The sequence below is a fragment of the Ictalurus furcatus genome, chromosome 14 (genome assembly GCF_023375685.1).
Source record: "Ictalurus furcatus strain D&B chromosome 14, Billie_1.0, whole genome shotgun sequence".
Lineage (NCBI taxonomy): Eukaryota > Metazoa > Chordata > Actinopteri > Siluriformes > Ictaluridae > Ictalurus > Ictalurus furcatus.
The window spans coordinates 29,737,609-29,764,929 of record NC_071268.1 but is presented as its reverse complement, the minus strand read 5'-3'; the positions used below and the strand labels follow the sequence as shown (position 1 = coordinate 29,764,929).

At 36.8% G+C, this 27,321-nt stretch overlaps 2 protein-coding genes across 4 annotated transcripts; both read left to right on the top strand.

The window, feature by feature from the left end:
- The first annotated feature begins 1,020 nt into the window (after positions 1 to 1,020).
- On the top strand, positions 1,021 to 11,811 carry LOC128618488 (CD276 antigen). Of its 3 annotated transcripts, XM_053642104.1 has the most exons (8): positions 1,022 to 1,132; positions 3,067 to 3,104; positions 4,017 to 4,308; positions 4,993 to 5,068; positions 7,468 to 7,818; positions 8,516 to 8,776; positions 10,299 to 10,349; positions 10,739 to 11,811. In XM_053642104.1, the coding sequence occupies exons 4-8, from the start codon at positions 5,017 to 5,019 to the stop codon at positions 10,810 to 10,812; spliced, it is 789 nt and encodes a 262-aa protein (XP_053498079.1). In that variant the 5' UTR covers positions 1,022 to 1,132; positions 3,067 to 3,104; positions 4,017 to 4,308; positions 4,993 to 5,016; the 3' UTR covers positions 10,813 to 11,811. The 3 variants fall into 3 exon arrangements, with proteins under 3 accessions (XP_053498077.1, XP_053498079.1, XP_053498078.1); XM_053642103.1 differs by having other exon boundaries at positions 4,017 to 5,068; XM_053642102.1 differs by lacking the exons at positions 4,017 to 4,308; positions 4,993 to 5,068 and having other exon boundaries at positions 1,021 to 1,132.
- Positions 11,812 to 14,035: 2,224 nt separating this feature from the next.
- On the top strand, positions 14,036 to 27,187 carry LOC128618085 (uncharacterized). Its single transcript, XM_053641487.1, has 8 exons — positions 14,036 to 14,962; positions 18,220 to 18,301; positions 18,418 to 18,762; positions 19,602 to 19,919; positions 22,985 to 23,092; positions 23,430 to 23,507; positions 23,575 to 23,634; positions 25,653 to 27,187. Exons 2-8 carry the CDS (start codon positions 18,256 to 18,258, stop codon positions 25,712 to 25,714), a joined length of 1,017 nt encoding a protein of 338 aa, XP_053497462.1. The 5' UTR covers positions 14,036 to 14,962; positions 18,220 to 18,255; the 3' UTR covers positions 25,715 to 27,187.
- Positions 27,188 to 27,321: the final 134 nt, after the last annotated feature.

Below are 27,321 nucleotides of genomic sequence, written 5' to 3'. Positions count from 1 at the left end.
ATATATCTCCAATATATAAATGCATGTGTTTATTGATAACAGTTCTTTCCTTTTTTTCTCTTCTAGACAGCCACGCAGATAGATAGATAGATAGATAGAGAGAGAGAGAGAGAGAGAGAGAGAGAGAGAGAGACAGAGAGAGAGAGAGACAGAGATAGATAGATAGAGAGAGAGGGAGAGAGAGGGAGAGAGATAAGGAGAGAGAGAGAGAGAGAGAGAAGGAGAGAGAGAGAGAGAGAGAGAGAGAGAGAGAGAGATAAGGAGAGAGAGAGAGAGAGAGATAAGGAGAGAGAGAGAGAGAGAGAGAGAGAGAGAGATAAGGAGAGAGAGTGAGAGAGATAAGGAGAGAGAGTGAGAGAGTGTGTGTGAGAGAGAGAGAAAGAGAGAGAGAGTGAGAGTGAGAGAGAGTGAGAGATCTTTGACAGGATGAGGCCACGTGGTTAGAATGTTTACAAGTTCAAATATGAACGGAAATAAAGAATAACGAGTTAAACTAAAGATTAGAGATATATCTAAAAGACCTGCTCATGAGCTCACACCGCCCTTCATGTGATGGGGATAGGTTTCGATTTTGGAGAAAACGTAAGTGATTCATTCGAAGAGAATTAAAGAAGTGAATCATTTGGGTGAATCATTTCACGGCCACGGAAAACAAACAGAATCATTTACAAAATCATTTCTTCTTCTTCTTCTTCTTCTTCTTATTATTATTATTATTGTTATATAATAACACTAAAAACAAATAAAAATAGTTTATAACAATTTATAACTAATAACAATTCAACATTGTGAGTCTTTTCTAGAATATTACTATCCCACAAATTGAGTATTACTGTAACTAAAGAAACGTGAAAAGTGACTTTATAAACGCATTAAATTTTCCCTTTTTAATTTCTTTTTTCTTTTTTTTTTATTGAAAATGAAATCCAGCGCTATACGTAATCTAGTGAATCAGATGAATCGAATCCGAGCTCGGTTCAGTGAATCAGTGCTCTTCTATTTAGGCGGCTCAGATGAGAAGCGGCTCACACTTCTCACACAGCAGACACACGGCACACACACACACACACACACACACACTCTCTCTCTCTCTCCAGGTGAACAGCATGGAGACCAGGACTAAGAGAACATGGTGAGAAGTTTTACTTGTTCAGTTTTAGACACAGAGTTTATTCTTCAGTATTGAACTTTACAGATGTTTACTCTACAGAGGTTTACTGTATAGATGTTTACGGTAAAGATGTTTACTGTACAGATGTTTACTTGCGTGTTTTAACAGAGACCGAGGGACTGTAGACAGAGCGATAATAAACACTTCAGCTCGAATTCATCTTCTGTAATTATTCTAAAATATAAAACTCAGCTGATTACTTAAAAGTTGCACACAATATATTTTTGGTGCATGTAGCAGTCTGACCTCAATGCGCGCGCGCGCGCGCGCGCGTGTGTGTGTGTGTGTGTGTGTGTGTGGCGCCCCCTAGTGGTGTTTACATCAGTTTCGTTTCTGCAAAAACATTTCACACTTCACAAGTCACTTACAGAAAACCTGAAACCTAACATTTAAAACCCACAGGAGGGCGTGAGCTGTCTCCACCGTCATAATAACTATTATCATCTTTCATCATTATAAACCTGTACACTGAATAGATCAGTAAAAAGGGAGAAAAAAATCTCCAAAGAGATGTTGTTGTCTAGGTAAGAGCTCTGTGTGTTATACATGAATACATGAGTACTAAAAAAATAATATCCAGTTAATAAAAGTGGCGGGGGGGTACGGGGGGGGGGGGGGGGGGGGGTTCACTATTCACTATTATTATATTATATTTTAATTTTATTATAGGCCATTTTATTTTTACATTATATTTTGTTTTATTTGTAGGCCTTTCTTATTTTTTTATTTTCACTGTTACCTTTTTTTAAAATTATTATTTAGCTTTTCTACTGTTATTTTTTTTTTATATATATATATTAAGGGAGAGGTCAAGTCAGAGCTCTTGAATTTTTTTTTTTCCAGAAAAGCCTGACACATTTCAGAAGTGATTGTGTGGAACGTATGGGAAAGAAAAAAAAAAGATGTGAAAATGATTTTCAACACTAAAGCACATGACGAATGAACGTGTGGAAATTAATGAATCATGTGTGTGTGTGTGGGGGGGGGGGGCGGTTGGGATGACGTGTGGAAAAATCAAACCTCATGCAGTGCGTGTGAAGAGTCCCGAGGGGAAGTGTCTGAAATCCACATGGGAATTATGGGATTTGTCTTGCATGTGAAGGATATGTTGTAGCTTTAATATAATATAATATAATATAATATAATATAATAATATACAAATTACCAAGTGTTGAGATTTGCAAAATAATATTTTTCTTGCTTTTTTTTAATATAAAGAAAGTATTTATAGCAGAAGGCCCATTTTAATTTGAGATGTTGAATGGATTGTTTGTTTCTGCTAATGTAGACCAGGTCATGAATTAAACCATCAGGCAGTTCCTGTCATTAAAACAGGAAACTCCTCTGTCCTGACAATGTCAGAAAACAGGTGTTCCTAATAAAGTGGCCCTCAGTGAGTGTATGAGTGTACAGTCCATAAATCTATTTAAGTGCACTATTTAATTCAATCATTTATCAAAATGAACACAGTTATATTTCACACGTCATTCCAGCACAGAGCTGGGTGGAGTTAATGTTAGCGCCCTGAAGTTGATTATTTTTCTATAACAGGACGTCTCCAAGTGTTTTATTCCTCTTATACCACAGCAATTTAACAATTAAAAATAAATAAATAAATCACAGCTTGTCGTGTTACCATAGAAACAGTAAAGAAGTGTAAACCCCTCTGTCCTGAAGATGTTGAAAGTTTAAAGTTACAGCGTTACCCCTGACCATTACACAGCGCTGACTCTGGAGACTCCTTCCATACAATGATTTTTAAAATCCGTTTATAAAGTCGAGCGTCCGCTGTGTAAATCCCTGCCAATTCGCTGTTACCATAGAAACGATAATATAAAGCGAGAGGCAACTTTAGTTCATGACTCATGTTTAAAAATACCTCTTTCTTTCCTCAGGATGTTTGTGTATGGCTTCATGGAGCTCGTGTGTGTTGGTGAGTCTATAAACAATTTGTGATATTATAAATGTAAATATATCACGTTTATCCACAGCTGTTCTCATTGATCAGTGTTTTAACTCAGCAACATCACTTTTAGTATTTAGTCCCATCATTATCACACAATCTGTTTGTTTTATCATAATTATTTGCTAGCTTAGTACATAAAAACATATCTAAGCTTTTGAAATAATATAAAAGTATGGTCTTTTTTATGGCTCTCAGTAAACTGAAATATTATGATGGTCTTTTGAAGCATTTATTCAGTAATAAAATATCATGTCTGTGTGTTCTCTTTTTATCATTGTTCTTCTCCTTCTTTTTATTGTATCTGTTGTCAAATAATTATATACTTTGACTGCATTTTGTAACTTAACACAAACATTAAATAAAAAAATAATTACATCTATTTATTGACTGATTAATTGAGTGAACATAACACTGAAGTTACTGACCTTGGATAAATGACAGAGTCCCTAAAAACGTGATTATACAATCTTAAGCGAACTGTCATGGTGTGATCATCCACCAGATGGCGCCTGTAGACTAGATGCTGGAGAATCAGTGTTTGGGGCTATTTTATTCTCCTCCTGTTACTGCTGTTTTTACGTACCAGTTTTACTCCAGCACTCCCTCTGTTTAGTCACATTTACAGCAGAATATAAAGCTGCAACAACCAAGACACCTTCCTGACAGTGCTACAGGAACAACTGCAACAGATTTAGTGGAAAATGTTCCATAAATAAGAACTTCCAACACCCATTTAAGTGTTCTTGATACCAACATATTAAATAATTCTACAGACAAAAAAAAAATCGCTTGGTATATCACACAGTTTATTATTTGGTTTGCACTCTCCTGTGCTCCTACTGATTGTTACTTTTATCACCATTGCTGTTATGTTCGAAGCCTGTGTAGAAAACCTTGTCAACCCCAGATCTACCCGGTGAAGACACTGTGCCACTTCACACAAGGAGAAAGAACACAGAAACTATCACAGGTCTTTGAACTTCAGTGAAGAAAGCCACTAATGGACACAATGCTTGGAGCTTCAGTGAAAAGACTGCGTGTGTTCACTAGGACGATGAAGTCTCCATCTTCAAAATGTCATCCACTCATTTTCAACATATCAGAGAGAGACAAGATCATCTCATAACCCTCATGGATCCACTTTGGTGTGCAACAGAACATCCTTTTCAAGGTGGGCCACCAAGAACACACATTTCATGTTTTGATGGCCACCAAACCTCTCAACATGACCACCAACAGGCGCATGTTAAGCAAAACCCATTAGGGGATCGGTGCATACTGGGCTGTCTACGGCTCTGGATCTTCAAACTTCAGTTCTTATGTTTGGAAGACTCCTGGAGTGGCACAACCACATGCAGAAATATCACTGTAGTGCTTAAGCTCACAATTCTCCAAAGACCTCATGCCCTAGGATTGACCTGTCTAACACTTCAGAGCCCTACCGGGATCTGATGAGGGCATTCGCTCAGAGCAAGGTCTCCATTTTTACCCCAGAATAAACCGTCACCACGTGACTGTATAATTAAAGAATCTCCAGAAGCAAATCATGTTAATTCATTCCTCATCACCACCTGTGGTGTACGGACGTGATGCAGGGTATTGAGAAAGGCCCATAACATTTGATTTTGCAGAATTATATTTGTGTCCTCTTGCACAGTGTGTCCTAGAGAGCAGAAGACTGGGTTTATAACACCCTGCGAGAATATTTGATGGTGTCATTGGCGTAAGCAACCCGACACAGCACAGACAGTGATTGTGGTCATCAACCTTTATCACGAATACAGTGCACTGTCAAACAGTTCTGAATCATCGATTTGTATAACTCGATAAGACCTAATCTCATGTAACTTTCTAGGATGATGCATTTCCCAAACAGGCAATGTCAGAGACTCAATCAAGGTCAAGGCCACCATCCTGTGATGCTCAAACAGGTAGACCGATTTTTTCACTTTGCTATTTTACATGCATTTATAAGAACCTGTAGCTCTTCATCATACGCAGCCACAATGCACAAAACAAGTCAAACGGACACAGCGCTTACATTCAGGTGGACTGGAAGGAGAGCCAGAAAAAAATCAATAACAGAGCAAAAGCACATTTTAGCAGTTTTAGACATGCAAATTTGTTAAAAAAAAATCAAGAGCAAATTTCTACTTTAGAGTGAGAGATGTTTTCTACAGCTTGAATCCCAGTGTAGAGTCAGTGACAGCTTCCCAATTTACATTTATTGGACATAAAAGCACATGGACATGGACTTGAAGGAACAACATTCTGAATTAATTCACAGTGCGTAGCAGACTACAAGACAAGACATTCAGGAACTGGAATCAAATTTTGTCAAGGCTTAGATCTTGGCAAAGATAAAGAAAACATTTCTAAAACTGTGAAAGATCTGGATGTGGTAGACTCCAGCATTGGAAAAGATAGACGTGTAGAACCAGGAGAACCAGATGAGGAAGGCCAGTATAGCAAAACTTTAGACATCATCTACAGATACCATCTCAAAAGCACTCCATCACCCACACATTTGTGAGGTTGGTGACCTTTAAACAATATTTAAAGGTCTCTGGACTGATGAGAAAAAAATATAACTTTTTCGGTTGAACTCTTAAGTACCATGTCTAAGTACAGTGAAAGGTGGTAGTGGCAGCATCATGATATGAAGAAGAAGAAGAAGGAGAAGAAGAAGAAGACAAAGCAGAAGCCTTTTTTGCAAACACAAGAATGAGAAGCACGGCAAGTGTGGCTCATTATAAAGAAGTGAAGGATCCATATACAGGCAGTATTGTGTAGAAAACTTATTACAGAGAGCACACCACTTGGACTGGGGAAAAGGTTCATCTTTCAGGATAACAAATGGTTTTAAGAAAATCTCTGAATCTCTGAGAGTGGACCAGTGATAGTCAGGACATGTACTCTTCCAGGAAGATGTGTGCAAACTCTGGTACATAAAGCTTATAGAGATGTGCCAAAGAAGACTAAAGGTGTTTGAACTGAAAGTACTGAAGGGTCTGGATACATTTGAGTTGTTTTTGCTTTGATATTGGTATACGGCCTCCTGTTTGTACATACATTCTTTAAGATAACTGAAGTGTGCAAAACAGTTTGGAAAACACAACAATTCCACACTTATGGGCAGATCCCTCACATGTAAGGGCATGAAATGGCATTAAATATCACTTCATGTTACACCAGAAGGCAGACAATGTCAGAGACTACAGCACTAGCATACATACTGGTAGTCCACAAAATACCATTCTACAGTGCCCATGATCTTATGAAGCAATAAGAGTACATGCTGGGTTGGAAGCCATGGACGGATGTTTGGTAACTTTACTGGAGGTTTACCGGTTTTCCAAAACTGCTCCTTTTGTAGCTTTATCCGATATCAGCTCAGTTACGAAATTGGTCCATTATTACAGGAGGCCAAACCACGATGCCAACCCACACCCTGTTCCCATTCAGGCCAAAATGGAATACTGGACCCTTCAAAGCAATGTGCCCAATTAACCGTTTAGCCTTTCCACTGGATCTGCCTCTCTTTTGGGTAAGTCCTCTTTTGTTTCGCGAAACAAATCATGTTACACTTCCAGCTTTTCTCTTTTCTCGTTTTCATATCAGTGTAGGTGACTGATGACTACTGACAGGACAGCGAATGCTCTAAATATCTAAAGGATTTATGTGTGCCATCCCATCACATCCTGAATCCAGAACTTGAAGAAAATTTCCACAGCAAACACCAGCTGGACCAACTGATGTTTACCATCATATTTACATGAGTGTCTACTAGAGGGTGGAGAGCAAAGTGATGTTAGAAGCTCCAGAGAAAGAAGATCCTGGAAGCCTTGCCTATCAACTGCGTCAGCATTTCCTAACCTGGAGCTCAGTTTTTCAATCCTGTTTTCTTTAGTTACCATTGCATGTTTCTAAAACCTTTCTCAAACATAGTTTGTTCTCTGCATGTTTGTTCTCACCTGAATTGTTTGTGTGACACCAGCCATGTTGCTGCTTGTATTGTTGTATTTTGACTTTTGTTACTTTTGCTTGTGTTGTTACGTGTTAAGATCTGGTATTTATTTTTACCTGCCATCATCGCTTGTTTACTGTAGCCACACTTTAATTTCGGTTCTTGCTGTACTTGTGTACATGCTCCCAAAAATATCTGCTTTATTTGGAGACCTTGGGTAACTGGTTTGTTCTCAGGAAAGTGTTCAAAAGCAGCACATTTTAAAATGAAAAGCTTTCTTGAATATATAATGAAAAAAATCTTTTTTCTTTTCCCTGAAAGCTACCTTTTGTGGCTTATTGGCCTGTTTCTTGTGATCCGCAGCCTCGAGTCCACTCTCCTCAGTCGTGTTCACTCGGTCCGGAGTGGGTCTGGAAGCTGTGCTGCCATGTGAATGGGGCTCACACAACGACGTGTCATCTGCAACACCGTATATCCAGTGGCAGACTCTGAGAAACATGGTGTTCGAGCGAATGGGCCCTGCACAGTTTCAGGCCGAGGCTTACCAAAACCGCACTGACGTTCCCGAGGCCGTGCTGGCGAGAGGGAACTGCTCCCTGCATTTGAGTGACATCCGCTTTAGCGATGCAGGAATCTATGAGTGTTATCTGGTGGTTGGGAAGTCAGGCAGCAAGCAGAGGATTTTCATCCAGAGTGTGCAGCTCTCTGTTCTCGGTGAGGACTCAGTGTGTTTTACTGATGAGGAGTTTGACTCATCTAAACATCTACTCTTGTTTTTGTTTTGTGTTTTGCTTGTTTGTCAATTTGAAGAACGGCCATGTCAGTATCCTCGTAATTGAATCTTGCACAGATAGAAGCGTAGGTAATTCATGGTATTCAGGTTAAATACACATTTTCAGAAATGTTTGCCTATTTTGTTTATAGATTAATTCGTAACCAGATGTATAAACGTTCTTAGTGCAATCATTATTGTCAGAAGTAATCAATTCATAAAAGAAGCATAATTACAAGCTTTACATCATAACCTACAATATGAGGTCAAAAGAGTACACACAATTTTCTTACACAAGATTTTTTCCCTAAAATTCTTTCAAGACAGAGCTTTTTTATTCACTGAATCAGTTGGAAAACATTTTGCCAGTGTTGGTTTTTAGTCATTATCTAATCATACCGATGAAAACTAGGAATGTGTAGGAATGTAATGCTGTTGATGTTAAACAATGTATGTGTCATCGCAACAAAAATAATTTGGCTTGAATCAGTTATTCACAGGGAGGATTTCTCACACACTACGCAACAGTTTCTGTTTTAAGTTCCTGAATCAACAGTGGGATCGACTTTTGCATTCGGGTTACATTTGGAGGCAAATAAACCCATGGAGAATTAACCCATGTTCCATATCACTGTACAGACCACAAGAGCACTCGGGTTGTGGAAATGGGGAAAGACCTGACCCTTGACCTCTATACAAGCCAGGCCGAGACTGTGGTGTTCCAGAGCTCCAACGGTGATGAGTGGAGAGAGCTGTGGAAGCGACAGGGAAACAGTTCTCGGGTGGAGAAGAGAGACAGGAAACTTGTTATCAGGAACGTGAGAGCCAGCGATGAAGGAATATACAAAGTGATTGACGGTGAAGGACTCGCGCTGAGCACGGTCAAGGTTTCTGTTCAAGGTAAAAGACTTTTTTAGTGAGTACAGTAGATCCAACAGAGTCCTAAAGTCTTAAGTGCACTACCAAAATCCCTTTATTACCTTAGTTTATTATTCAATAATAATTATCACAGCGCTGTTGAATTCTGGACTCTGATTGGTCAGAAGGTGTTCATTAATTTTCTTAACAACAGCAGATTAACAGCAGCTCTGACAGTAGTGCAGCTGCAAACAGGTTTATATTAATGCACTTGTTCTAATACATGATCGTTTCTATAGTAACAGCTCATTCACAGGGATGTGTATGTTTTATTTTTTGTTTGTTTATTTGTTGTTGTTTTTTTTGCCTTATTAACCTCAAGAGAGAGAAAGAAAAGAGGCTGGTGATTTTCACAGATGTTACAGAATATTATACAGTACTGTATGTAAATATAAATGGCTAAAGGTATGACTTTTTTATGTAATAAATACAAAATTTAGATTTTTGCCAAATTGCTGTGGTATAAGAGGAATAAAACACATGGGGACGTGCTATTATAGGAAAATAATCAACTTCATGGTGGTGATAGTAACTCCACCCAACTCTGTGTTGGAATGATGGAAGATTTGTGAAATATAATTGTGTTCATTTTCATGAATGATGAAATTATATAGTGCACCTAAATATACTATATATATATATATATATATATATATATATATATATATATATATATATATATATATATATATATATATATATACAGTTGCGGTCTGAAGTTTACATACTTGCAGAATCTGCAAAATCTTTATATTGGCTTCTGGGAGAAGTTCTTCACAAAAATCCTCCAGGTCCTGCACATTCTTTACTTTTCCAGCATCTTCTGCATATTTGAGCCTGATCATCCTGTTCAAAAGTTTACACCCCCCTGGCTCTTAATGTATTAATCGTGTTGTCTTCTTGAGCATCAGTGAATGTTTGGACCTTTTATAATAGTCGTGTACGAGTCCCTCAGTCATCCTCAGTGTGAAAAGATGGATCTGAACATCATATAGTGACTGATGGAAAATGGCCCAATATGTAGAATATGCAGGAAAAGTAAAGAATGTGCAGGACCTGGAGGATTTTTCTATAGAACAGTGGGCAGTTTCACTGCTCGGGACAAACAAGGGACTCATGAACAACTCTCACAAAACATAGACACAGCCGTGGCTCATCCATGTAACGACACACAGGATTAAGAATTAAGCGTGTGTAAACTTTTGAACAGGGTAATTTAGATAAATTCAGCTATTGTCTTGTGGACTATATGTAAACATCTGTTATGTGAAATCGTTTATTCATGGCGGTACTAAATAAACAACAACATGGGATTTTTATGATCCGACTTATTTTGTTAAATGTATTAAGATTTTGCAGATTCTGCAAGGGGTGTGTAAACTTCCGACCGCAACTGTATATATACACTTATATAATCTGTATATGATCCATAAATTAATACGTGAGCTGCCATCTAATTTTTATCATCAATTCTTCTTCCTCTGTATTTTTTAATATGTTTCAGAACCTCCTCGACCCACAAGGACAAATATGGTGGAAAAACGTGTTTCATTCGGTATGTAAGAGAACAAGGATTATAAATAATTACTTTTCTTACGTTTATGATTGAGCATGGAATAATATTAGTCACAGTTTATTAAACAGTAGTAATAACCGATTTTCATTTTCAATAGATAATGGCACAGGAGATTCTTCTATATCTGTAGAAAATGTACAGCAGGTCTACAGGGCAAATTTTTTACCTTTGTGAAACTGTAGCATTAAAAAACTGATACAAAAATTATATAATATTTTGAAGTGATGAGGTTCTGTAAGATCAGACTGGGGGATTATTATCATTTTTCAGTGTTTTATTTTTTCAATATTTGTGTTGACACCAGCTCTCTCTCTCTCTCCCTCTCTCTCTCTCTCTCTCTCTCTCTCTCTCCCTCTCTCTGTGTGTAGAAAGCAGTGTTGGCGTGAACTCTCCCTCTCTCTCTCTCGGTTTTCTCCTCATCATGCTCCTGTATCTCCTCTGACCCTGAAGCTCATGATGATGATGTTGATGATGATGACCGTGATGGGGTCGAGTGATGAGCTTCAGGTCATCCCACACACTGAGTCCTGCAGCGGCTCAGTAACCACAGGGTTAACGGTGCAGTCTCAGGGCATGACGGAGCAAGTGCACTAGAGTTATGCGCCCTAACCCCTTATTTGCTCCAGAGGTGCTGTTGAGTGAAACCTGTCTTGCAATCATTATGTAAAGTGATTTATTTTAGTGTTACGGTGTTAGTGTTGGAATAATTGAATTAGTACTTCTTATGGAAATTCTGTTAACAGACTTCTTTGAAAGGTATTTACATTAAAAACATACATAACCATACGATTTAGAAAAGCTTTACACCTAAAGAGGTGACATCAAAGTTTTTATGTAGTGTGGCTTTTTTGCTTTATTTTATTATTATTATCAGCGCATTTGTGGAGTATGAAGTGTTGCATTTCTATTCATGGAGATGAAATGAAAGAAAACAGGGATATCAGGATATGAATACGTAATTCAGAGTGTACATATAATGAGTTTGTAAACAGATGTAAATAGAGATACAAGTAAGAGGACTTTCTTATGAGAAAGTTTCACACAGCATCAGGTTGAGACTCGAGGTGTGTTAGGACTCAGATCCCACAGGAGGCAAAAGAAAAATGACTCGAGATTAGGTTTTTACTTTTTATTAAATGCCACGCCCTCTTTGGGTTTAAATCCCACTACAAACACAGATTTTTTTTCAATTATATAGTAATTGATCTCAATGACAAATTTACTCCGAGGATGGAAACTCAGAGCATGGAAGTGAAGTTGTACTAGAATAGTCCCTCATGTTAGTTTTTAATGCAAAAGGAAATAGAAATGACATCTTTATAAATGTACTGTTAAAAAAAAAGAACTAATAATTTACATGTAAATACTCTTCAGATAAAGTTTGGGTTTACTTTCAATAATTACCTGTATAATATTTAAATAAATCCTGTTCTACTTTTAATTCATGTCCTGTTTAAAATGCACTGAGCACTTTATATTTATATTTATACATTTTTCATACAAACATGAATCAGCCATTTATGTATCAGTGTGTAAATAATGTTTGCTTATTTATGCAAATAAATTATTTAAATGTTTGTTCCTAAAAACGCAATTATAAAAATCACATTTCTGCAGAAACCCAGGGTTTTTATACAATGAAATGATAAAAGTCAGCAGAGTGTGCTGAATAAAAAAACTCAAAGCAAACTGTTCACTATAAGTGGGGAAAAGAAATCTCAAACTCGGAACCATACTCCTTTTATTAGTCCTCAGTATACAGTACAAGAATGTAAAACAATTTATATTGTGCATTGTATCTCTACAGTGTCCTCAGGTACCCTAAAATACGCTTATAAATAATAATGTACTGTAACAATCAGCACTCAGAAGTTTGAGGCTCCATCTGTGGCTTCAGGTCCATTATAACAAAAATACACAACCCAGAAAGCTAGGCCAAAATAAGCCAAAAGGGTCACAGTGAGGTCAAAGGGCAAACCCAGGAGAAGAATTGATAAACGGTTAAAGTTAGGCAAACAAATCAACAAAGGATTCGATTTTACACTCAAGAACTGAAATATCCTTATGAACACGCACAATGTGAAGTTTATGTACTGTATATACTGTGCAAACAGGAAGTGGAATTGTGAATCATGTTCAATACTTATTATTATTATTATTATTAGTAGTAGTAATAGTAATAGTCCATCCATCCATCCTTCCATCTTCTACCGCTTACTCCTTCTTCATGGTCGCAGGGAAACCTGGAGCCTATCCCAGGGAGCATGGGGCACAAGGCGGGGTACACCCTGGACAGGGTGCCAGTCCATCGCAGGGCACACAATCACATACACACTCACACACACATTCATACACTACGGACACTTTAGACACGCCGATCAGCCCACCATGCATGTCTTTAGACTGGGGGAGGAAACCAGAGTACCCGGAGGAAACCCCCGCAGCACGGGGAGAACATGCAAACTCCGCACACACATGGCCCCGGACCCTGGAGGTGTGAGGCAAACGTGCTAACCACTAAGCCACCGTGCGCCTAGTAGTAGTAGTAGTAAAATTTTATTACAGAAACAGAACCACTAAGGTGCTACCACAGCTCATACAGTGTCAGTCAAATCCTTATTAAATCTCAGAACTCACTGTAAAAAAAAAAAAAAAAAACATTGTGGGTTTTTCAGATTTCATGAAATTCAATATGTAAACTTTATTAAATAAAATTAATTTATTAATGAATAAAATCTACTCGGTTTTGTTGTTAAGGATATAACTATTCTTATTGAATAATAGACAGAATATTGAATGAATTCAACATGATGAAAATAAGCTGTGTTCAATTTACACGCATTTACTGTTTAAACCTGCGTTTTAATCGGCTCACGATCGCGAGACATATTTTGGAGTTTCCCGCTGACAGTGTGACGGCATATCTGACGCCGATCTTCCTTTTTTTCTAATATCTTCTTGACAAAGGTGATTTAATTATATCTGAAAAAAGAGTCATAAATTGTGCACGTTGTCTACATGATGTGAGATCAACATCATTTAAACATATATATATATATATATATATATATATATATATATATATATTAGTTAACGTTGACTATTACTAAAGTATCTAAAGTAGATTTATGATAATGCAACATTAACAGTACTGTTGAAAAAATAAAGCAACTAACTAATTGACTCATGTAGCCAATGTTTTTTAAAGATTACTGTCTTGACTGTAATGGTCCATGACATTATGTTTAGTAACGACCGTCGTGTCGCATTTGAACTTGGGTTAAAATGAGTTTTACAGTATGTTCTCATTTCGCCTTTCGGTTTGCTTAGTTGTGTGTTCTTCTTATCAGTAAAGAATGGTTTGTGTTTTAGACAGATTAATGGCTAAAGGGATAGCTGTAAAACTATTCAACTCTACCACTGAATAGTTTATGCCGTTTCCAGTACTCACGTGCTCCGGTCCATTTCAAGTCCTTACATTAACTTTACGTTAACTTTTAAAGTTGGACTATGCCAATTTTCATATTTTTCATTATAATGTCTATAATTTTTCAACTCTTACAACAATCTATGACCATAGATCCATTTTGTTGCACAGGCTAGTTAACTATTACAGTCTCAAAAATAATTATATAACCCTTGCTCTAAGTCAGTAGGTGGTTTGGTGTTTGGGTTTTCTTGCACTCAATTAATAGATCTTGTAGAGTTGCACTACTTGCATTGTTCTCCGCTTGATATATCACTTTGCTTGTATTTCCTCATTTCACATATTCTCCCTCACACTCCCTAGTGAAGTGGCAAAGTAGGTTCGCTAGGAGGGTCAGCTGAAGGACTAAGCGGAGCAGCATGGCCCTGCTTGCATTGCGACCTCTCATTGTCTGCCCTTAATTGAGCCACAAGATACCTTAATTTGTGTAAGTTCTCGTCCATTATCAAACACATTTCCATTTCCATTTATTCACTTAGCAGACGCTTTTATCCAAAGTGACTTACAAATGAGGAGCTACAAGCAAAGTGATATATCAAGTGGAGAACGATACAAGTAGTGCTACTGTATAAGATTTATAATTGAGTTCTAGAAAAGCAGAGTGCGAAGAGTAGAGGTGTAAGAGTTAGGGCAATTTTATTTATATATTTATTTTTAGGATAATGTGGGGTTGGCATTTTAGGGGTTAGTTAGGTGTTCACGGAAGAGGTGGGTCTTTAGCTGTTTTTTGAAGATAGTGATGGATTCTGTGGTCCGGATTGAAGTTGGAAGTTCATTCCACCACTGAGGAACAGTTAGTGTGAAGGTTCTGGAAAAGGACTTTGAGACACATTGAGTAGGTACTACTAAACATCGGTCGTTAACCGATGACAGATTGCATGAGGGAACATAAACCTTCAGGAGAGAGTTGAGGTAGGAGGGTGTTGATCCAGACAAGGTCTTATAGGTGAACATCAAAGCCCTGAATTTGATACGGGTGGATACAGGAAGCCAGTGGAGGGAGATGAAGAGGGGTGTGACAAAGTCTTCTTAGGAGAACCTCCTAAACTCATAAACCTTTATTTAATTCATACTGAATCACAAGAAATTTTCTTCCTTCTCTAAGGTAAGGCTCAGTTTTGAATTCTTATCTATGTTTATCTAAATCTGTGGACTGTGCTTTCAACAGTTTAATGATCTACTAGACACTGATCTGTCTGGAAAACACAGCGAGGGAACTTTTTTCTAAGAGTGTATGCTTCATTTCAGAGACAGGATTACATTTTCAGAGGGAGATTTAACAGTTAAGATTATAAACATCCATCTAATAGTGAATAAAAATCACAAATTTCATCGAATTCCAGGTGATGGTCAGGTTCATCAGTGTGTTCAAGTAGAAAAATCACCAACAAACTCTGTAAAATTCCATGTGCTCATATAAACGCTGATGACTTCCTTGCTCCGATATGGATTATTCTGTACACTGAAAAATACACCGTCACGAGTCTATATGTGAACTGAAAAATGTTTTTCTGTGGTCTCTTCATTTTTTTTGTGTACAAAATAAAATCAGCAGAAATACTCATACTGTAGCATTGTTTAGTGGATGCTAATTTGATTTTGTTCCCAGCAGTCACCGAGTTCAGGTTGAGTCGTGTGATATAAATGAGTTATGTATTGTGTATCATAGACAGGAACTTGGTGTACAGTAATTTACATTACTGATTTCTTATCAATCTAATACTGAATAAAAACACTTAAACTCATTTTATGATATCTGTACCAGTGCTGCGAAAAAAGCAGATCGTTTCATGTTAATATTAAACTATATGCTGTGTTTATGGCGATTCTGGGCAGGGTCAGACTATGACCCATTTTCAGCTCAGGATTAATGTTTAATGCCCAAGACCACCCCTTTTTTTGTGGTGGAAGAACTTGGATAAATGAAGTGATAGTTCAGTTCTAACTATCCCGTTATATTTATTACGGACATGTTTCAACAAGGATATAAAGATAAATAACAAATGACAAACTGAGTACTGTTTTCTGCTACAAAAAGTCTGCAACTGAAACATTATGAAAAAAATATTGCTTTGCATTCAAACAAATATGAAGTATTTCAGTAAAAAATATACTTCATACACTGTTGATTGCTTATAATCCATAGGCCTATATATATATATATATATATATATATATATATATATATATATATATATATATATATATATATATATATATATATATATCCATTCAGTGAAAGAAATTATGAAATAAATCATCTAAAATGAAACATTAATGCGTATTGTTTTCTGCTACAAAACATTCCACTGTAACATCCATCCTCTCCTTTTCAAACCTTCCTGTGATTAGCTTACTATTACTAAGGTGATAAGCCCGATCAGTCACTGACTACCTGTGGCCACGGCACGTGATGACGGTTTGTTTATATTTCCGTGGTAATGACCTAGATATGACCTGGGCATTTGTGTCTGTTTGTGTGAGAGAGGACACACGATCTGCATTTTGGCAGATGCCTTATCCAGAGTTACAGACTTACATTTATCTCATTTTTTTATACAACTGGGCAGTTGAGGGTTAACGGTCTTGCTCAAGGGCCCAGCAGTGGCACCTTGGTGGTGCTGGGATTTGAACTCATGACCTTCCAAGCAGCCAGTGCTAGGCCTTTGAGCAAGGCCCTTATTATGCATAAGTAAATGATGTGCTGCTTTAAGTACAAATGTAGTGTAATTAGTTACTTTAGTCATCAGTCACACAGTAATGTAACACGTATGCTTTTTCTGAGTGTGTTTGTGTGATACAGGGAGGATGCGTGTGAGTGGTACATCCGCCAGCCCAATCTATGAATTCTCATGATTAGCCTGAAAACTCCAGATACAAACTCCAGCTATGGTTCTGGGTTTTAAATCTTTATTTATTTCGGTTACCTGCACACACCATGGTCTTCTTAAACCAGGATTTCCTCATCCTCATATTTCACATACAAAAACCTGGTTGTACACTGTGTTTTTATTATTTTCCCCTCCATGCCTGGTGAAAAAAAACATGAAAAAAAAAAAACAATAGAAGCCATCACAGACCTTCTAATGGTTTCCACTACAAATACCCTTACACACCAACAGCGAACCATTAAAACCATTACCATTATTGCTCCTTAAAGGTATCCACTAGATATATCATGCCACCAATAGAAGGCAACAAATGACCAGAACAGACCCACAAGGACCTTTACAGTTTCTATTTAAACCAATACAACTCCCACCATTAAAACCATTACAAATGCTATGCTTTTTTTCAGCAGGGATTTAATTTAATGGCAAAACAGTGCTGTTTGTTTGTTTTTAATTTTACTTACTAAAAGCCCCTCTGATATTCGTTTCTGTTTGCCATTGTGCTAGACAAATGTGTGTCTGCTTTACAGGATTAAGCACATCCTTAATTCACCAAACTACAGTTAAAATAACACATTTACTCAATAAATAATTACAAATATACATTTAGCAAAACCCTACACTACAGTTTTAAACAATTTTACTGTTTGTTTTCACCTCATTTCTGTTTAGTTGAAGAAATGAAAAAAAAAAAAAAAAGATTAAATAATGAAATAAGACAGAATTCATTTTAGTTTATTTTTACTTAAAGTATCTCTGAAGTAAAACAAAGCATCAGGGAGAAAAACAGTTGTTAAACCAGCTTTACACTGAGAGATCTCACTTGCGTGCTCCACATCCCTTTAGTACCACAGAGACCAAAGTCAGCCCACAACAAAGTTCCCTCTGTGTGTGAAATTTCTGATTAAAATGTCAGAGTGTACGAGCTGCTATGACATTCATGTAAAATCAACCAATAGTAGGGCAGCAAATTCATGACACAGCTACAGTGGTAACGTTTTAAGACTAAAGATGGTTAATGTATAGAAACGTAGGATTGTAAATAAGAGCGATTTGTTGATTTCTCAGTGCATAAAATTGCCACTATTACTCCAAACACTTTATGTGTTTACACAAGCTTGTTTCTGGCATGAGCAGATTTGCTTTTCTCTATAGATAACTGAAGGAGAATCTAGTCATTTTCTTTAATCACAGGTCTATCGTTAGAGGATCTTCATTGTATAATCTGACATGGAGAACACAATATCACACAGTCTGTTATAGAATTCAGAACAGAGTTTAAGGGGATATTGTAAAGTATGATGAGTAATAATCTTAAAAGAGCGCTGAAATCACTGGGTTTAGGTGAACATGCTCTTTAATGTAATTCTGACTCATATGTGTAGTAAATGTGTAAAATCTCTACAGCTATATGTGAAATCAGTCAGCTGTAAAGTCACTTTTTTAACCTGCCTTTTTTTGTTTGTTTCAGAAAATCTGCAAACACTCCACAAGTCTTACAGGCATCATGACCATCCTTTATATTTACATCTTATGGGTTGCTGCTTGTGTAGGTGAGTGTCCTGGTTCAATGAGACATAAGTGTCCTACCATTGACTAAAATATGATAAATAAATAAAAAAAAATTAATGCTACAAATCATGTAGATTGTAATGTTTCCCCCCAACAGACTCCATCAGTGAAGCTCCTCACGCTGTATCAGCTCGAGTGGGTTCCACAGCCATCCTGCCATGTAGACTGAGAACTGTGTTCTCCTCATCAACAGATGTTTATTGGTACAACAGTAATAAATTTGTGCTTAAGCGAAACGGCTATGGTATGATAGTGGGTTCAGGATATGAAGGACGTGTGGATGTTTCTGAGGACGAGCTATGTAAAGGAATCTGTTCCTTAGTGTTGAAGAATGTCAGAATCACTGATGGCGGTGTCTACAAACCCAGTTTGCTGGTACCCACACCCATTGCTCACATAAAAGCCGAGGTTTTAATGAACAGGGTCGAACTTTCGGTCGAAGGTAAGTAAATTATGCAGTGTAAAATACATTTATAGAAGTCGTAGCATATCAGATAGCAGCTGGAAAAAGGAACAATAGCACCATCTATTGTAGGGATGCATGAATACATTATTTAGAATTAACAGATGGTGTAGAAAATATACAAGTATTTTATTTTTTTAGAAAACTTGCCAGGAAGGTTCAGAGGTCATCTGTTTGAGATTAGAGGTGTGCATCAGGACTCAGATCCTGCAGGACACAACAATTTAAACACATGAGCAGGAGATACGGTATGAAGCTCACAGGACATCCAAGGATGCAAAGACTGTTAGAACCTTGAAGGTGTTTTATCAAGATGCTGTAGTTCCTCGTCTTGATGTTTTCACAAAGCACAGTTTATGGTCTGCTTTGCTTTGATCATTAATTGTGAGATACGTCCAAATACGTACGCTGTCATTTCATCTCAACTGTTCATTAGTGCAACAATGATACGTTGGTATCACCATTCACGGTATTAATGCATCCCTGGTAATGATTCTGCTAAATATTGTCATTTTTATTTAAACACAGCAGATTAAATAGCAAAAGACTTTCTTTAATGCAAAACTGTTTTGTTGTATATTCATGAACTAACATCTAAAATTCAAATTAGTCAACCCACATTATTACACTACTACATTATACCACTACATCTATGACTTTCTGCATGAAAGTCAAGAATATGAAAAATTCCTAGAGTTATATTTGCTTCCTTTATATCTTATGGTTCAGCAGTTGTGTGTGCAGAATTTAATTTCTTTTAAACATCATGTTCCTAACATTAGATCATTTCCTAAAAGGTTTTCCCCCCATCTCTGCAGTCTTTTGGAACATTTCAGTTCAAGTGGGTTCCACAGTTGTCCTGCCATGCGATTGGAGAAATCTGCCCGTCCACACACCTCATGTTGGGTGGTCTATCGATTCTGAGGTTGTGTTTGAGCGAACAGGTAACGAGTCGTTTCCAGGTGAAGGATATGAGGGTCGTGTGGACGTTCCTGAGGATGAGCTGCTTAAAGGAAACTGTTCCCTGGTGTTGCAGAACGTCAGAGTTACTGATGCTGCTGTCTACAGAAGCTCCCTCATCGTGAAACAGACAGAGAAACCCGTTTTGGTTCATGAAGTTGAACTCTCAGTCGATGGTAAGTGGATTAGTCTCAGATGATCCTGAGTATGACACATATCAGTACACAAAGTTTAAAATACCTGGAAAGGTACTAATCTCACTTGAACAGCCACTTGAACACCAACCCTATGATTAGTGGACAACCCGCTCTACCACTTGAACCACAGCTGCCCCTATAACTCTATTATAAATTTTATATCTCTTAGGGATGTTTTGATCCGCTCCCAAGGACTTTGTCAAGAGTTGGTATCGATGTTGATCCAGGTACATTCTGGTGGACTGGGATTGGCTATTTAATATACTTGATCAATCCTTTATTCATGTTATTTTACATCATATTTACAGTTAAACATCTGGAGTGTGAAATTATTTAAAAGTAGAAAACAAAAACAGCACAACAGCCACATGCACTGTATGAAATGTCCAGCAACAGAGGCGCTTTAAACACAACCGATATGATACAACATTTGAAGGAATACACCGAGTTCATGCAGGTCACTCAAGAAAAATACTTCAACAAAGAACAAACACTGGAGACAAACGCTTTGGATAAAAGTGCTATATAAGTGCACCATTTGGAGGATGTTTCCTCAAAACAACAACAGTGCAAGAGAATTTACAGAAAGGTTAGTTGAGTGCATTGCTCTATTTGACCAGCCAGTCTCAGTTGTAGAGAATGGAGGTTTTCTGCACCTTCTGGAGCTGATGGAGCCGCAGTATGTTGTTCTCTCTCAACACTACATTTCACTGCCACACCGGAGCTTTATAGTAATGTTCATGACCACCTGCGAGAGTCTTGTAGATGTGACTGCAGTCAGTTTAACTAATAACATTTGGACTTTAGATGTTCACCCAATGTAACTGCTTAGCCTTACTGCACACTGATCACCACCTCTGTCAAAAATGAAGAAATCACCACACTTCGAGGATGTTCACCAAACTTTTTTGCTTCGTAGCAAATAAACAAATCACAGATATGACACAAAACAATTTTGCATACCTCAAACTAATTAAATAAAATTATTTAAATGAATGTCATATTTTTTTCCCAGATCAAGTAGATGAAAAAAATATGGAATCACTCAATTAAATTATTTATACAGTAACGTTTTGTTTGTAGCGTAATCCTCTAACACTTTCTAGCCTGCACTGACTGAAATGTCTTTCTTGGAAATAAATTCACCAGACCTTCTCTTTGTGGATTGGACATGCCAATTTTAATAAATCATAATACTAAAACTTGTCTCTTGTAAACTTGGCGTTTTTAAATGAATGTACTGAGTGAATGAAACAATAACTCATAATATCTATAAAGACACTCAGTGGCGCCACCTACTGGTGTAATGATGTAACTTACGGAAAGGGTCACTGAACGAATCTATTTGGTGAACAGAATCAGAAGATTGGAGTCACTGGGATGAATCGGAATTTCCCCCGATAGTAAACAGGGAGGAAACAGGATGAAAGTTGAGGTATTTCTGTGGAATTTACGGGGAATTACAAGCTCCAACCGCAATTCTCACTCTGCAATACAGAAATAAATTGAGTAGAAATTTAAACAAAGTATTTCTGTAATTTTATTGTTTCAGAAACTTAAATCTGTGCAGTTATTGCACTTATCTCTAAAGTTTGTGCATGCTAATTCTCCCAGGAACCTGCAGTACACCTGGAACACCTGTTATAAGTTGATAGACATCTTATAAGATTAAAAAAAACAACAACAACAACAAAAAAAACAACAACACAGAATTCTTGTTTAACCGTAATAAACACAATGAATATAACGAATATATATATATATAATGGAACAAAATCCAAAACTTAATTAAATTTCCCTTGAAAATTCCTTTTGAATTATTGTCATAAAGTGTTTGATATTTATACTTTAATATTTTTTATTCCAACCATAAATATCATGTGACTGTAAATGTACACTAGTAAGGTTAATATCACACCTGTAGAGGAGGATATGTAGAAATCAGGGCTGCTAGTGTTGGTGACTGTTTCAATCAGAAACGCAACATAAACGTCACATGTAAAAACATGTTACATATTTTAATTTTGGTCTTTTTTCTCCAGCATCCCAACCCATTGAAGAGCAGCAGCAGAAAACCACGCCACTCACTTCAGACTGTAATGGAAGTTAGCATCAGTGCAGTTTTGAGTGTGTAATGGGAGTGTAATATTGTAGTAACATGCTTTCCGTATCCACAAATAACACAGCAAATCAGTTCATAGTAACTAGTACAGTAATGGTTAAAAGTTGGTATTTATTTCTAGTTCTTACTAAATATTAATTTATAATCATTATAATAATATTTATAGAAAAACTTTATATTAAAAATGTTAATTTTGGAAGCACTGGTGTAATAAGCAGATTTTTTGGTTGTAAGAGACTAAAATGGTGTAAAGTTTAAAAAGTACACTATAATGTCTAATTCTTTGATATTACTCAACATTAAATGACATTCATATTATGATATTGTAACAACTGGAAAAGGTACATTTATGGGTAATTTTAATATGGTAATATGTCACTGCTACAGTTACTGATTATTATTGAGTACACATTAGAAAATTGATGTGTTGTTTGTAAACAAGTACAAACCAGTTTTACCATCCCATTACCTACTTATTATTTAAAACAACAACAAAAAAAACATGTTCTCGAGCTTATAATCTTATAATTCTGGTATCCCTGTAGAATTATTTACTCAAAACATGAAACACTGGGTTATTAACAATTAATAATTATATGAGAGCATCTGTAATAGCACTCTAGTTATTTCCATGATAACAGATGTTAAGTGTTAACTTTGTTACAAGAGAAAAAATATTTTTGCTTATAAATAAAACATCCATATTTCATTATTGGAAAAATGGACAAAATGTGATGTGTTATGTTTAACTGTCTTGTGATTTCATAAATGTGATTATACAGTACATAAAGACATTTGTTGAATAAGTAATATAATTGTGATTATAGGTGGGGAGACTGTTAGGATAAACAACAGCTGTAGTAGTTTTTGCTCGTCCTGTATTTTAGAACACAATTGTTCATCTGATCTTTCTTTCCTTTAGCCGGGGTTTGGACAGGAGTAGGAGTAGGAGTAGCTGGGACTATTGCAGTGATTGGAGTGATTGGAGTGATTGTTGCTGTGGTGTACTGGTGTAAAAGAAGAAGAAACCGTGAGTAGCACCGTATGATTAGAGGAGGACGCTGTGTTTACCACAAAGCTGTTACATGGTGTTTAATTCTTTAGCAGAATTAAACCAGAGGGCTGCTACAGAAGCAACATTAAACATAACTTTTTGTCACTTTGACAGTTTTTAAGGATGTTTAAATTTTTGTACAAGACTGATGTGATTTATTCTCACAAAGAAATCCATGTAAATGTTTACAAGGAATAAAATTACAACTTCTGCATTGCTTTCACATACACATCATTTTCACAGTAAATTAACTAGACTTAACCCATTATTAAGATTCTGAAGTGAGTTCACTTGGGATTTTTTTTTTCTGCAGAAAACCGCAGAAACCCTGATCCTCCACAAACCTACTCACTGCCTAATACACAAATAAATCCTGCAAACACAAGTCAAGGTGAGAATCATTGCTGTTTAACCCTTGTAAATGTTCTTTAACCACTAAACTTAACTTTATGTTTCAGATGAAAATCCTAATGATCAAGGAGAACATCTCCTGCTGAACACATCACCGGACGATCATGGTGAGTATCAGATGGAAACACTAATCCACAAGATGTTATCTGAAAGTGCTTTTTACCCCAAACACCATCATACTCAATAACTATCTAATTCATCCTTGTTTTCTTATTAGCCCTAAACTTGAGGATGTATTTGTTTTCATTTCTATTTAACAAACATTATAATAAATGACACTGCAATTAGAAAAAGTTGTTCTGCACCTGATGACAGCTGTAAACTGTCTCCTTACTTTATCTCTTGTCTTGATCTGGCCTTGTTACACCCCCTGAACCTACTTGTGTTCACTAACACAGAAAACCTGATAATTACATGAATGTGACGAGACCCATGTTACTGAAGAGATTATTGACAGAATTGGTGTGGACCCTCTGAACAGTGTGTGGTCACATTCAGAGCTATAAAGAAGCATTTCCTGTGCTACTCTCTTTATGTGACTGCACTGCTAAAAGCGGTATCCTCAGCATCATGTGAAAGTCTTTACTTGACTTGTTCTTCTTTTCATTTAAGCTCTACTCATACTCACTATAAAGAATGGTAGATCATTTATTGGTGCCTTTTGACATTAGGTCTTTAACCAACATTTTATTCCACCTAACAAACTCTCCACAGCGGTTACTAATGACATTTACAATATTAGGCATGATGTTAACACGCACACCTGGTACTTATTTACATATTAGTGTAATTCCCAAAGCTTGCACAGTCCCCTCCAAAAGTATTGAAATGACAAATTCTTTTGTTTTTGCTTTACACAGAATGGTAGGATTATACCATCCAATCAACTACGGTTATGGTTAGGGTTTGGGTTATTTTAACAAATCTGGTTAGGGGGTTGAAAAACTCTTATGCCGGTTTGAAAATGTCCAATAATTGGAAAACATGGTTTTTGTTCTGCAGAGACACCTCACCCATTGTCTAGCGTTTGTCTTCCGTTGCTGTTCATTGCTTTAGTTATGTACGTTTTTGCCTTGACGTCCCAATTCATGTTTTAGTGTTTCTAAGCTACGTTATTTGTATTGTTTGTCTAAACTAAAATCTGCACTTGCATCCGTCTCCACCACTGTTGCATGAAACACTTATATTTACAGTGTATAGAACTTTTAAGAATAGACACGACACAAAGCAGCTTTACAGAAATCCAGATATATTTTTTTAATTAAAATGGATCTCTTTTGGTTTGAGATCATTTCTATCTGGATTTACAGAAATATATACATTTTAAATTTATAAATTTATCCCTAATGAGCAAGACAGAGATGACAGTGGTGAAGGAACCGGACTCAAAAAGGGAACCCATCCTCATTTGGGTGACACCAGTGCAATCGAAAAGTGCAATAGTGTAACCAGGAATTCATGAGCTTGTGAGAAACTTATGAACATGAGCATCAGAGTTATTTCTGTATTAATTATAGTTTTAAATTTAAGTCTATTGTATCAAACTGAAGATATTAGCTGTTCAGTGATGGAGACTTGAGTGTAAACTGTTGTAAGCAATTGTAGTCCTAAGGCTATCCAAGCAAGAACATCCACAACCTTCTTCATGGTTTTTAAGTGGTACCATCCTCAGTAATCTCACGGTGATCTTTAGGCTGTTCATGAGGTTCCATCCTCAGCATCAGTGAGTGATTTTCAGGTGATAAGAATTCCAAACAGAAGAACAGAACACTGGCTGCATTCGCTGCGTGCATTAGAATGAAATTATTAACATGTAAACTTTGCCAGTCCTAATAAAATTATAATAAACCTTTAATGCATCTTATCGCTCTGCATCACATCACTTCTACAGAGATTTAAATTAAGTACAACATATTGTAATGATTCACTGTCTGCTTTTAAATATGTCTTCTATATTATTTTTACATCCGATTCAAATATACAGTGAATCATCTTGAGGGAAAAAAGAAACACCTTCCTTCACTGATGGGTTTAATCCTGATCAATTAAAGACACATCCGAGTGGTGTAGAATGTATACAATAAAAATAACATGGAATTTATAGTTGTGCATCATTTTGTTTCAGGTTCTGTGGTTTTGGAGAAGGGTGCTACCCGATACAATCCAGTCAGGACAGATCCTGAGTAATGCAACTTCCAGCACAACAGTTGGTAATAACACTAACCCTAGGTTTCCTCTCACCTCCCAAAAACATGCCAGTAGAGGGACTGGCTGTGCTACATTGATCCTATGTGACATTGAACCTACGTGTGAATAAGTGTGTGAATTGTACCCTGTGAAGGACCAGTATCCCACTGATGGTGTATTACATATTAATCATGATGACACTGATGACAGTCATTGCATTCCCCAACAGAACTCCTTCATTTCCTGCTTTCAGAATCATTTCTTTACAATGTCACATTTGACAGGGCCTGTCGCACAACATTGTTTTCCTCCTCAGCATGGCAACTCCACATGGATCTGCCTCTCTCTGGCTCAGTTTTATTTAAGTGGTGGTGATTATGTTACCCTGGGTACTCACTCACACAGAGATTCATTCTAGGCCCTTTACTCATTTATGATCTTCATCACTGCTTTTCCCTGGTCAGGGGTGTGGTTGAGCTTTATCAATGTGTAAGGCAGAGATGCACCCTAGTGGAGATACCAGTCTATTGCAGGGCATTATCAAAAGGTGCATGTGGTTCCCCTACATGATATAATTATTAAATACAAATCTGCTTATATCAGTATGCAGATAGATTTATTTTTAGCATGTAGTGTCATGTAAACATGGCTAAGAAACTCCTAGCAGACAGGGAGAAAAAACAGAATTGTACCTTAACAAACCTATTGATTTATCTTAAAAAGCAGAAAAGCATCGTTTTCACATGACTCCAGTGTCGCCATAGCAATGGGTCAAACATTTAAACTGCTGCAGTTAAACTATAAATGTTGGCACCTCCTCTAGAAGCCTATTGACTGATTGTTTTACTGTGTAGAGGACATTAACCTGTGTCACCTGTGGTAACTCTAAGTGCATATACTGAGTCAAACTGTCTGTCCAAGAGAATACCTACAGTACACAGCAGCAGTGATGACCTGTTTACACACACAAAAAGGGGAGAAAAATGCTTTTTGTTAGCAGATTATCAAAGCATGATAACTGTACTAGCAAACAGTATTGTCAAACCTAAATGGGAAAAAAATGTAGGGAGGAACTAAAGCCTTGAGTGGGGAGCTGAAGCACTGGACCATACACACCATAGGATTGGTTTGAGGAATCATTTGAGTGATCATTTGGATTTGTCACTTTAACACATTATATTTAATTTGTATAGAATATAGAAAATTTCAGTACAAATGTCGCTTGTTACAAAAATCACGATTCCATATTGCGCACGTACATAGAAAATAAACTATCACTGTGTTACTTGTTAGCGTGAATGTAGGGTTGAAGTTAACCCTGACTACACTGTTTATTGTTTTCCAGTCAATACAGCTGAGTTATGTTTGTTCCCACAGGAGGTGCGTTCTAACCACTAATGCACCATGCCCCCATTATTATTATTATTATTATTATTATTATTATTATTATTATTATTATTATTATCTCTATTACTCTATTATCCCCCCCTCTCTCTGTGTATATATATATATATATATATATATATATATATATATATATATATATATATATATATAATCTCCTGATATATGACATGATGTGGTTGTGAGGACCTGAGATTTCCTGC